Below are 12,631 nucleotides of genomic sequence, written 5' to 3'. Positions count from 1 at the left end.
GTGGTCGGAGACCTTGTCAAACCTCAGGCTGCTTTCACATTTCGAACAACAGCAGGGGATGAGGTGCTACTCAGCTGCTCCATGCAGGAAGATAAGCTCTGCAACGAGGCTGGACCTGGCAAGCACAACGCTGCTCTCCTGTTCGAGTGACTGCCTCAGAGTGTGTGAGTGTGTGTGTGTGTGTGTGTGTGTGTGTGTGTGTGTGTGAGTGTGTGAGGGGCTAAGGGAGGCATTTAAGAGAGTGGTAATAAACTGCTGCTACTAGAGAGGTTTGGCCACAGCTGAGCAAAGAGAGTGTTTCCGTCTTCAAAATGCGTGCTCTTATAAATGTTCAAATGGACAAACAATGCTATGTGTGTGTGACCGATGATTTTCTTCGACCACGATATGCGTGTTATTGGGTGTGAGTATGAAATTGTGTTAATGATTGGCTGTTGCATTGCTGAGTCAGCACACTTGGCCCCATCTACACAACCCCTCTCTGCCCACTTCTCTTCTCCCCTCCTTCCTTCCTCTAGCTCTCTCTCTCTCTCTCCTCTCTCTCCCTTCCACCTCTGTTTTATTTATCCCCTCCCTCGTTCTAACCACGAAAGCTTCGCACTAATTTATTAGGAAGTTGCACATGCATGCTTTTGACTTACAAAATGTATGCAAAAAACAGACCCACCTGAAACCTCAAACCCACGCATGGTTGTAAATGCAACTCACAAAACCAGCAGATGAGCACTCATTTACATCATCAGACCCATGAACTGCTTTGACCTACGCGTGCAGAGAGAAGTAAAAAAGAATGAGGAAGGAACGCAGCCATCCGTGCTACACGAAATGTTTAAGACTGCTAGGTTTGATCGCTTATGTTTTTTTTTTAAACAATCCTCTGTTCTGGAGGTAAATGGTGAGCTTGACTTAAAGACCATACTCGCTTTAGTTTTAGGAGGTTATGATGTTTACTTATGAAACAGTAAAGCTCAAGTGTCTTATCAACAAGTTGTGTCTCGTTCCACCTGAACATGTGCTGCTCTCACTTGTACACACAGGCAAAAGAACTACAGCAAAGCATGACAAAAACCCCTCGCTCCACCACGTACTGCTTTGCACAGGGGCGGCCCTTTGACCCCAGTTTGTCTTGGATCCATTACACATCAGAAAACGGTCACAATGTATGGAGAGCAAGGTTTCTTCAAAGTGTCTTCATCTAAAGCAGGAGTGGGTCCAGTTGACAAATTATGAAGATAACATAAAACAGATGTCCAATGTGGAATACGGACATACATGAATGCCTGTCGCACCATTCTTTGAGCTTCACAAGGGATGTTTTCGTAGTATACTACGGCAAACACTCATTCCTCTCATGTCAAAACACAACGTCGTACAAAACCATAGCAGGGTAAGATTACACAGTGCTTTGTTCCCTCATGTCAAAGCCAATATTTAACGTCCATGAAGTTTAATGAGCTCTGAACCTAATTAAGTGTTTGTGCTCACGATTGTCCGTGCTGTCATTTATTGCGCTCATACTGTTTGACAGCTAAGCCACTTCAACACACATCAGAGCTTTTGAAATTGTGTATTTCAACACTGAGCAAACCCACACCATTATTACTTACAGGGAAACACCAGTTTGTGCTCAACTCAGATAATGTAGTTGTATTATTCTGACGAGACACCTCATCTTTCGATGAGCATGGCCGACCTAACACTGAACCCATCCTCCCTTCATCATTGTAAGCACTGTAAAGGTGATATTACACATGCACTAAATAACCGGGGGCACACTGACTTATTGTTACCTCACCTGGTACAAAAAAAATCCAGCCTCGTCCTTCATAGCCTTTAAAGTATCTGGGCCATTAATATGGCTCATCCCATACTGTTCCATAAGAGAAACCCTCAGAGACCCACAAACATGATGTCAGGGGGGGAAACAGGCCTCATTCCTTGCATTTTCAGGCCACATCTGGTTTCAAACATGGGGGCCCAGGACTACATTGTACTACAGTAACACCATCATCAGAGCATGCACCACGTGGAGACACTCCACCCCCACCCACAATCATGGCAGAATAATGAGCTACATTCAAGGCTATCTGTGGAGAAGGAGCCCCTCCCTGCTATGGTGGAGGTACTCAGGACGCAGCTGGGTAAAGGGAAAATAGGAGTCCTGGGCGTGGAGCCAGTCTATCAGAGCATTCGTGGCCTGCGCGTCTGTTCTCTCTGTTAGGGTAAGAATGATGGTACGATGATGCTTTTAGAGACACTGCAGTTTTGTAAGTGCTCATCCTCAGGTGACTAAAGAAAGGCTGGCCTTTATTCTCCTTGATATGTGCATGTAAATGTCATGATGGTCTCATATCTCAAATAAAAGCCATTCATGTGATGTAAACGCAATGGCCGGCTAATAGAATTACATCCATCAATACATTTGTTTACAACAGAGATTTATTTCACACATTTAAACCAGGGTAACCTCTCCTCTTTATGGAATATGTCTAAGTGCAAAATAGACAACTGTGTTACAAGGCTGGTATCACGATGATTGATCGCTTTGAATCTATGTTCCAAAAAGTATTCAATAAAAAAAAGAAGGATTGTATCAACTTCTGCAGCATCTGAATGAAATGGAAATGTATGTTTGGCTTGTATTCACAACATACGGTACATATCCCGATAAATAAGGATTAAAGACATATCTCGTATATTCTGCAGACTATTAACGTGTTAAAATTCACTTTCAACACCGTATTAGTTATCTAGAATAGGATTACTAAAAAAGACTAAAATGAAGAAAGGTCCTCTGGTTTTAGTTTTAAGTTTGTGTAGTCTTAAATGTTATTAGCTGGATCATAACTTCATTAGGTCTTTAGCAATGAAATGACAGAAGGTGTCTTTGTATGAGCTTTCAGTTGAACTGGATATATATTAAAGGATAACATTAAGACATTCCTCATATTATACTCTTGAGACAGAATTTGTATTTTGTTACAACTGGTCAAGACAAATGTTTGCTCAAAACAAGGGTAAACAAGGTTGTTTACTGACTCTATCTGTACCTGCAACAACACCTGGATGTAATATTTGGTAAGGTGTAATGCTCACAACAACACACTTTCAGTTTGTGTCTGTAGCTCAGAGCATGGCTGTGCCTTCAGCAGCATCTCCTGAGGGAGGGAAGGCCACACTTAGTGCAGATCTGTTGCTCTAATTAGAGGAATAATCTACTAAACCCGTTAATGAATGGTGTCAGTGTGTTTTGGGAGCGCGTGTCACCCACCTTAAACAGACTTTCTGTCAGTCCCCGTCTGACCTGCGTCCACAAAAAGGCGCAAAAGAAGAACAGGGCGATTTCGGTCAGTGTAATGTAAGCGTTATCCAGGAGAGTCCGTTTAGAGAGCTCTAGCCCGCATGTGCTACAGTCTCTCCATGCGCCATACATAACGGTGGATGCTCTGGTGATGAGGTCCAAGTATCCCGGCATGGGCTCCACTTCCACCGGCGCGGCTTCCCCGCTGTCACTGCCCATTGCGGTTGCGGCGCAGATAGAACAAAAAAAAAAAAAAAAAAACGTGCAAAGAGAAGGAAAAAAAAATAATAAAAAAAATACACCAAGTGATTGGCAGAGGGAGTGCGAGGAGCTGCACTGTCCAGACTGTGCGACTAATCCGCCAACCAGCTTGTTAGCTCGAACTAAAAACGCTAAAACAAGCTTATCTAACCAGCTTAACCTCTTCAGTAGCCTAATTCTTTGTTGTCCACATTAAGACACGGGGCCCATTCTCCGCCTTCAGGATAGTTTTATGAATGATACCGGGGCCCAAAAAAAAAAAAAATCTGCTATGTGACTGTATTTGATAATCAGATAAATCAATAACTAGACGGGGATTTAACAGTTAATCAGAGCCATTAGCGCCTGTATGGTGGAGGTTTCTTCTGATCTTCATTCCGCTACGCACACACGGGCTCATCAGCAGCTCGTCCTGGTTAGCCGTCTAGCTAAGTTCAATCAGACGCTCACACAATACCGTGTGGTCCAGCATTTGGCAAGTGGCTTCAAAGCTAGCTAGCTATTAGAATAAATTAACCTAAAAGGTAATATAGCACACACGCGATACATGAGCGAATTCAGTTTGAGATGTGTCGTTGTCGGTCACCTTTTACAGCCACATGCGATTACTGAGCCGCTATACTGTAAGGTAGGAGCGGGCGCATCTCAGTCCGTTATTCTTATATAACATCCGTGTACCCACACAGCAGATTGTTGAGAACCCGGCAAATCTCATACGTATCAAAGTTAGTCCAGTCAAGAGGGTGGGGGGGGGGACAAAAAAGGATAAATAAGAGGAAAATGATCCTTTAAAGAGGCTGCTGTCGTCGCCTCTTCTTCTTCTTCTTCTTCTTCTTCTTCTCCTCCGCTGCTGCTGCTGCTGCTGCTGCTCTGGACTAGAAAGTAAACGTGTTCAAAGCTGCGTTTTGACAAGTCGCGCTGTGCATTCAATAGGATTCAACTGGTACGTTACAATGAGGAGAGGAGGAGAGAGAAAATCACAGGGGCGTGACATAATTAGGGGCGCAATCTTCTATTTGAACCCTCTGCTCAGTGTATGCCTCTGCTTGAACCGCTGAAGGGTTAAAAAAGATGACTTAAAGAGACAGTGCACACTATTGCTTAATATGCTCATCTTATCTCCTCTTATGTTTTAACTTGGTAATTTCTTATCTTATCTTACTTAGTCTATTTATGTTTCATGTTTATATTTACTTTTTATTTGTATTAATATTATAGTTTGGGTTTTTTTGATCCTTTAACCACTTGTTTCTATTTCTTTTACTGCTCTTACCTTCTTATTGCTGTTATCTTTTTATTTTCTTCAGCTCTTTTAGTTTCTTACATATTTTTAAATCTTTGGTTCCTCTTGGTCTCAGCTCGTGTTGTTGGGTTCTTGTGTTGCCTGGGTTCTTATCATGGTTCTTGTGACGGTCTGTTGGGTATCGTGCACTTTGGGTTCTTTTCTGTTGAATTGTATTTAATTATTTTTAGTATTTTGCATTTGTTATGTTCTTCTGTGTTTGGTTTAGTTTGCTTTGTTCTTGTTTGTCAAAGCACTTTGTAAACCTGTGTTTTTAAAAGGTGCTGTATAAATAAAGTTATTATTATAATACAGGATGACACGTAAGACTCTTTCATTTCGTTTACATGTTTTAGAAAGCACACAAAACACCTTCATAATCTTTTATGTTTATTTGTTTTAAATGGTGTTTGCATGAGCTGTTTCCCTCACGAAAAAAACACACAACAAAGTTATTAGACATCATTATTTCAAAGGGAATGTTTACATTAAACAGTTGTGTTTATGTAGAAGAGAAATGCAAATCTATACAGAATGAATATACAAATGCAGACATGTTTTCTCTGCATCTGAGTTATGATAATTTCTGTTCTGGTTTAAATAAAACAGCCAAATTTCAATTAAGCCGACTTTTTCTTACAGGTAAAAAATATCAAAACAAATACAGGTCTGCAAGTCAGAGAGAGAAAGAGACTGTTGACTCTGCAGGATGTTATACTGAAGTCCATCAGAGATACGTCTCAGTGAGAGCCGCTGTCTTATGCTGTAGCAGTTGGAGCGTACTGCATCACTAGTCTGTCAAACTCATTCTCCTGCAACAAAACAAAGAGTAGAGGAAACAGTTAAACATAAGGAAAACATCCAACCATGGGAGCAGCTGTAAATCACATGGTGTCTTTGGTAACACTGTAACCCAGTTAAAACATGTTTATGTACATCTGTGCTCCAGCGTAACTACAGAAAATGTGTGACAAAGGCTAAAGATACATCCTGCTTGACCTCATCCCGAGGACACACCGGATTGTGCAAAGCCATCAAAACAAACGAGCCAAGTAATGAAATTATGACAGAGTATAGATTATGAAAGTTTGTCCACCAGTGTGTGGATCTTTTACATCTGAGTGTCCTCCGTCATAGATCTGAGGTGTCCCTTGGAATCAAAAGCATGAAATAATACAGGCACAAGAAGTTACCTTGGCTAAATAGTCTTTGAGGAACGGATGGGCTCTGTGTGCATCTTTCAGCTGAGAGAGGTAGCGATTGGTCACCTGTGAACAGAAGTAATGGATCATACATTTAAAAAGGAAAAACTGGAGAGAGAGAAAACAGCCATAAAGCCCCGTATACACATACCATTAAAGCCGGCTATACAGGCAGGGACTTAAAGATGCTAGTAAAGCTTGTCAACCAAAAAGAAAAATCCAGTCCATCAGGATACTTTAAACACAAGTTTCTACCATACACAGGAATGTTTCATTGTCTTTGCACTGCACTTGAGTTTTTGTTGGTGCTTTTCTCACTACTTCCAAGTGTTACAGGCTCTGTTGGAAGGTGATGTGTTTGTATGTATATTACTGTTAAGCAACATCCAACTATCATCAAACTGAAACTAAAGTTGTGCTGTGGGCTTAATAATTGACATGTAGGCTAATATATGATGTATGTTACAGAGAAAACGTTCTCTATGGCTTTGCATTTTGAAACTTCCTAGTACAGTATATCCTTCAACGGATGTGTACAAGAGCTGCTGATTAAGATATCAAGTGACAAGGGATGACACACTTTAATTTAGTCTAACTCTCATTTCCCTTAAACAAAGTATATTCATAAGTGACCATCTACTACCAAGAGGTTATTTTGCTCAAATTTCATATCTAACTGCAGTTAACCTTGAGGGCATGATGTGTTAATCAGCTGTTATCACACAGAAACTTTTGAACTATGCTTTAGTGTCAATGGTCAGTGTTCTATTGCATTACTATCAAGACCATCAAACATAAAACAGATAGAGTCTTTATCCTTTTGAACTCTGAATTCATGAGTGGATAACACACACACACACAGCACTAAACCAGAAGAAATGCTTAGGTGACACTTTTCACGATAGAGGACTAACGCAATCAAGAAATTGCTTGGTTGAATGCTTTCGCCGGCTTTAATCAAAGCAAACACAGATAAAATTGCTGAGGAGAGCATCTTGGACTCCAAGCGCAGTGTGTTATTGGAGAAAGATTTTCAAGTCGGTTTTTGACTGAGGATGAGTTTGTCTTGAGAAACTGCTTAACTGATGAATGTTAAAGAGGCCCCTCCTTAACAGCAGAAAGTCCAAAGTCTCACCTCAGGAGCTTTGCCCAGGTGCTGAGTAAGCACAATGAGGTTGATCAACGTCTCAGGGTGGCTGCTGTCCTAAAGGGGGGAGCAGAGATGGACAAAAACCAAGTCAGTCATTCTCAAAGAGAGCACAGAAGCCAAAACACCAAGAGAGAAGAGAACCTTTGGTTGAGCATCTTTCATCAGGTCCAATATTTTTGATAAGAAAAACTAAATCATTTTGATTTCTCATATCACAATAACAGCAGAAAACAGGGTGGTAAATATAGCTTTGAACACCCCACATGAATGGATTATAAGCATTGCTACACGTGTATAGGTCTATGTGAGTATGAGTTATGTTATAACTTCTGGTAATCCTTTCAGGTTATTTATTTTTTTGTTGCCATTGAAGTATAGTAGTGTAAAGTGAAATGATACTCTTGTTCTGCTCTTTCTGCTGAATGGAAGAGAACATGACTGAATATCCAGCCTGTGACTATTGAACCAGTAAACTTTGTGTTGGGCTGTCCAATCAAGTCATCAATGAATAGCCTGCCCTATTAGGCAGGAGGACAACAAAGCTTTGTTTGGGTGTTAAAAAAAAAGCTCAACATTTACATTTAGCTTCACCACAGTTATCTAAACAACTTGTTTAGTTTTTGTGCCATTCAACAAAATCATATTGGATTCTGTTCAACTCAGGTCTGGTTTTAAAATTCACCATCAACAGTGCATGTGCAATTAAAAGAAAAACAGATCTGGGTCGTAGATGGCCTAGAGGTAAGTTAGCGGCCCATGTACGGAGTCCTCCAAGCAGGTAGAAAGAGTCCAACCTGCGGCTTCTTCCTGCACGTCATCCCCCCCCCCAGATCTCATAACCTTCTCTTCTTAAGGACAATGAGCAAACACTTTGGACTTTGAAAGAGTATGTGGTGCCATCTGCTGCTACAATACGAGCAGTTCAAACAGGCACTAAAAGAACATCAACATAACACTGGTACACTTGCACTGTTTTCACTCAAGGCTACGTCCTTAAACTATATTTAAGACCTTGTGTGGCATTACACAGCCCTTTATCTAAATGTAAAACGTTTCTTAATAACTATAATAATCTTCAAGATATGGCATTAACATATAGGGAACTAGACTATCATCTTAGGTCTTTTTATGTTTCAGAAAAATAAATGGTGTTACAGTAAAGAATATCAAATGACATACTAGACATTTAATTGACCACACCCCAACTCCTCTATTGTGCATGCAGTTCTTCATTGGGTTTGACCTTGTAAGGAGAGGACATTAAGGATTTAATTCTAAAGATGTGAATGGATCACCAGACTCACAGAAAAACCAATGAGAGCATCCCATGTATATACGCCAAAGTGAGATAACATAGTGTGTGACAGGTGAAAAACAAGAGGGACAAAAGAAACTAAAACCTGGTAGTCCTCTAACCTTGTCAAGTGCCTCCTGCAGCACTCCCTCAGCCTCCTCCCACTTGTTCTGAGCCATGTAACAGGCTGCCTGCCCGTTGAGGAGCAGCAGCGTCGATGAATACTTGTCCGACATCTCCTGGAAAATGTAGTAAGCATCCTGAAGCTTCTCTCCGCCCTGGATCAACAAGCACAATGTAAACATATGTAGGCAAGAATGAATCTATTCTGCAGCACTTATCGCGCTGAGGCGCCAATAAAAGAGCAAGACGACTTCTATTTGTCTTTTTTCGTTTGTCTTGTAATGGTGTCACGGGGCTCCTCAGTCAGAGCACTCTGAAAGTTCTTTGGCGAGATGAGCTTTATATCGCACTAAAAAATGACTTCACACTATATTTCCTTTAGGAAACAAATGATTTGGTCTACATGCAGCCCCTGCCATTTGATCCAATATGTGTGGAGTAATTCATGATATTGTTTATTGATAATCTCTGGTCTCCTCACCACAGCAATATTAACCCAGGCTGTGGCCAGCTGGGTGAGAGTAGCGTCCTCATCCTGCTCCTGCATCTTCTTCAGCTCTTTCCTGTCAATCAGAAAGCACAGTCCCGTGTCAAAAAGACAACATAAGCTTACTTTTCTTTTTATGTTAGAATTATTCCAGACTTAACCTGTTACCTTACTGTAGGTTTTTTTAAAAAGAGATTACAACATGTTCACTGTCACATCACGTCAGTAAACACATTCACAAAGCACCTGGGTGTTTTACATGAGTGTAAAATAACAAGGCTCACACAACAATTCAATGCAAATCATGCACTGCTTATGTGTTTTGCCATACCTGGCAAGGTCAACACGATCCAGACTGAGCAGCACCTGAATGCTCATGGCCATGCTGAAAAACAAACAAATGTTCAGGTCAATTTAGTCAGTAACAGGCTAGTGTCCTCAACAGGACAGCAACCTTACAAACCGAGTGACCCCTCAGAGAGTTTTTGTCAAGAACTGACACTTATTGACTTTCCTTAATGTATTTGTAGCATTTTAACTGCAAATTCATGCAAATTATGTTCATGTCTTACACATACAGTATATAAGTAATCATTTATTTTATTTTTTTTGCTGAACTTGGAATCTGTCAAGATTGTAAACCAAATCCTACTTAAACTAAGTCTCAATCCTCTCTTACCACTCCAGACTTTCTCCCTGGTGCAAAGTCCTTAGAGCAGCATCACTGTTCAGCTCATGGTAGTAGATGGAGGCAGCCATCAGGAGGAAGGTAGTGTTGGCAGCATCCACACTCTTGGCCATCTTTTTTTCTAGATCAGCAACAATTGCATCCCTGCCAGGAAAAAAAACAGAATAAGGACTTTACACTCCAGAGAAACTTTGCACCGCCACAGAGTAATAATGTATGTGTATAGTATTCTGTAATAGACTTTAAAAATCATAATTGTCTCTGATGAAGCCAATACTTTCTAATTAAACAAAGTACACTGAAAATAATGACATTCTCGACATTGTCATTTCACACATTGTTAGAACAATTAAGATATTATCTTAGATTATATACGTATATATCACACAATCCTACTCCTTTGTCAGTATATTACAAAGGATACAGTTCAAATTCAAGCGGTCGAGAAAGATGGTTTTAAACAGCTTTTGACTACTTTGGATCAGAGACACAACCAGCCTAACCAGGTTTAAAAAGCTCTTTGAAAGGCCACTTTGAAATGGTTTTCGCACACCTACACTGTTTGATCTCAATACTCACTCTGATGATTTCAGTGTTTTTGTGTTACTTGAATGACTCAGTTTTAAGTTAATAGATAAGACATGTATTTCTTATGTACGTTTTTGTATTGATATTAACACACATCTAATATACTCTTAGCAAATGCAAGCTAGTACAATACAGGACTTTAACAAACACACTTTTAAATGTTTTTGTACATTTTTGAGGGATGCTAAATATGGTCAATTATCGTTATGGACAAAGATATATTCTTTTTTTGTCAATATGAGGCACCTCTACAAAAGGAGTGTATGTAACTCCATTCAACTCACTGCACCATGTCCACCATGGGGTCCAGGGCCTTCCGCCGCTCTGCCCCCCCCCACCTCTGGAACTCCCTCCCACCACAAATCCGTAATATCGACTCTCTCTCCATTTTCAAATCTCATCTCAAAACACATCTTTTTGAACTGGCTTATTCAATCTGATCATTCTCATAACTCCTTTTACATCCTGTACATTTGTGTTTTTAATGTTAATTTGTTGTTTATATCTCTGCTCTGTAAGGTGACCTTGAGAGTTTTGAAAGGCGCCTTTAAGTAAAATGTATTATTATTATTATTAAGGTATCGTTCAGCCCCATCCCTCTTTCATGTTGACCTACACCTCAAATACAATATCCTACCTTTTACTTTCATTGGACAGATACTCTGCAAACATCCTGACAGCCTGAAGCTCAGGTGATGAGTTGGCCTTGATATCATCCAGGACAACAGCATACTTCCTCTGCAATGACAACACAGAACCGGACATGGTATAAAGAGTTCTGATTAAACCTTATAACACTGACAGACATAAATACACAGTAGTTTACGGCTAATGACAAGAAACACGTAAGCTTTCGATTTAAAAACGTCGGTTTACCTGGGCAATGTAGGCTCTGTACAAAAACATGTCTCTTTCGGTCTCCTTTTCTGGCGTCGAGGGCTTTTAAAACAAGAAAAAGTGAAGTATTTCATAGCAATGTAGCTGCTAACATGTTTAGCATTTCTGCTAAAGGATGTCGTTATCTTCACACGTTTAGAGTTAACAGTATGTCAGTTCATAAAGTTCACGCAGTTTGATACTTACCTTCACCTTTTGAGCCTCGTTAATACACTGCTGATAACTGCCAATATAATAGGCATTTTTTACATCGAAGAGCTCATCAACATCACCCTGTTGAGCCGCCATGTTGACAACAGTAGTTCCTGACACGTAGCAGATATACGTCAGCTTCCTGTTTCGCCCCGAGAATTGTGGGAGATTGAGTTCAACATAAAAAACACAAATATAAATTGTAAAGGACCATTTTTTGTATAATGCATGGTTTATGCAAAAGACACTTCAGAGGTTAAGAATACAAAGATCTAATGCAACCTGTGATGTTTTTTGCAGTAAGATAAGTCTAGTCCTGTCTGTGATATGTGTTATCTGTTTTTCTGTATGTTTCTGGAGCTGCTATTTTCTGCTACTCCTATCAGTCATTATATTTCAGGTGTCCATAACTGTATTTCTCCTACTCATAACTACATGTGCACTCGTAAGAACTGTCAAAAACAATATTCACGATAAATATTTTGATGAAATTATAATGCAAGATGTCTAAGACTTTAAAAAGTATCCATTTAGACTGGATTTATACTACACACATATTTTTTCCAAGTTAAAAAGCACATTCCAAACATCGATGACATTATATCATCATCAAGATCATTTCAAAAATCCGCCATGTCATTTTATAGGAAAATTTACATTTTGCTATTGAACTTACAATGTCAAATATCTATCCAGCATCATTCTTCATATCCAGATGAAAATACAAGATATATCTACGATACAATTTTCTTGGGAAAAACTCAGATTTCGGATATCCACAACTATACTAGGTACAATTTGTATATTCAGAAATGAAAGATAAAGAAACATCCCATAATAATAATATTTTTCACTATTAAAAATGTCATTATAGATATCCACATTTCTCATTATGACTATAGGTCAGTTTAGATTTTCGATATCTACAATTCACATTTGAATCAGGACTTTGAATTTCTGGAATACAAAATTTAAAAATAAATTACAGATTCATAAAGTAATCTTGAATATTACATGAAATTTAATTTATAGTCATAATACAAAATGTGGATGTATTTGACATTAAAAATGTTCACAATATATAATGGCTTTTTAAAATTTCTCTAAAGTAAGAATTACATTATAGATATATGAAATTAAAAGCCTGGTTCACACACAAGTGGCAA

The 12,631-nt window shown here is 39.4% G+C and overlaps 2 protein-coding genes across 2 annotated transcripts in view; both read right to left on the bottom strand.

The window, feature by feature from the left end:
• The window catches only part of cers1 (ceramide synthase 1), a 28,851-nt gene extending 24,716 nt beyond the window's left edge, over positions 1-4,135 (bottom strand). Inside the window, exon 1 of the mRNA XM_061032956.1 lies at positions 3,272-4,135. Coding sequence (XP_060888939.1) covers positions 3,272-3,520 — 249 coding nt within the window. The 5' untranslated portion in view covers positions 3,521-4,135. The remainder of the gene's footprint in view (positions 1-3,271) is intronic.
• Positions 4,136-5,221: 1,086 nt separating this feature from the next.
• On the bottom strand, positions 5,222-11,608 carry cope (COPI coat complex subunit epsilon). Its single transcript, XM_061032913.1, has 10 exons — positions 11,460-11,608; positions 11,253-11,315; positions 11,014-11,114; positions 9,780-9,932; positions 9,432-9,485; positions 9,095-9,176; positions 8,613-8,768; positions 7,182-7,250; positions 6,038-6,112; positions 5,222-5,656 (listed from the first exon to the last, which is right to left on the bottom strand). The coding sequence occupies exons 1-10, from the start codon at positions 11,559-11,561 to the stop codon at positions 5,603-5,605; spliced, it is 909 nt and encodes a 302-aa protein (XP_060888896.1). The 5' UTR covers positions 11,562-11,608; the 3' UTR covers positions 5,222-5,602.
• Between the last annotated feature and the right edge of the window lie 1,023 nt (positions 11,609-12,631).

Source organism: Labrus mixtus, chromosome 3, assembly GCF_963584025.1.
Source record: "Labrus mixtus chromosome 3, fLabMix1.1, whole genome shotgun sequence".
In the NCBI taxonomy this organism is placed as follows: Eukaryota; Metazoa; Chordata; class Actinopteri; order Labriformes; family Labridae; genus Labrus; species Labrus mixtus.
The sequence above is the reverse complement of the archived record's forward strand: the minus strand, read 5'-3'. Positions and strand labels throughout refer to the sequence as shown.

Coding starts and splice junctions, on each gene's coding strand:
- cope (XM_061032913.1), bottom strand. CDS start 11,561: ATGGCGGCTCAACAGGGTGATGTTGATGAGCTCTTCGATGTAAAAAAT. Junction 11,115..11,252: donor ACAGAGCCTACATTGCCCAG/GTAAACCGACGT, acceptor TTGTCATTGCAG/AGGAAGTATGCTGTTGTCCT. Junction 7,251..8,612: donor TGCAGGAGGCACTTGACAAG/GTTAGAGGACTA, acceptor TCCCCCCTTTAG/GACAGCAGCCACCCTGAGAC.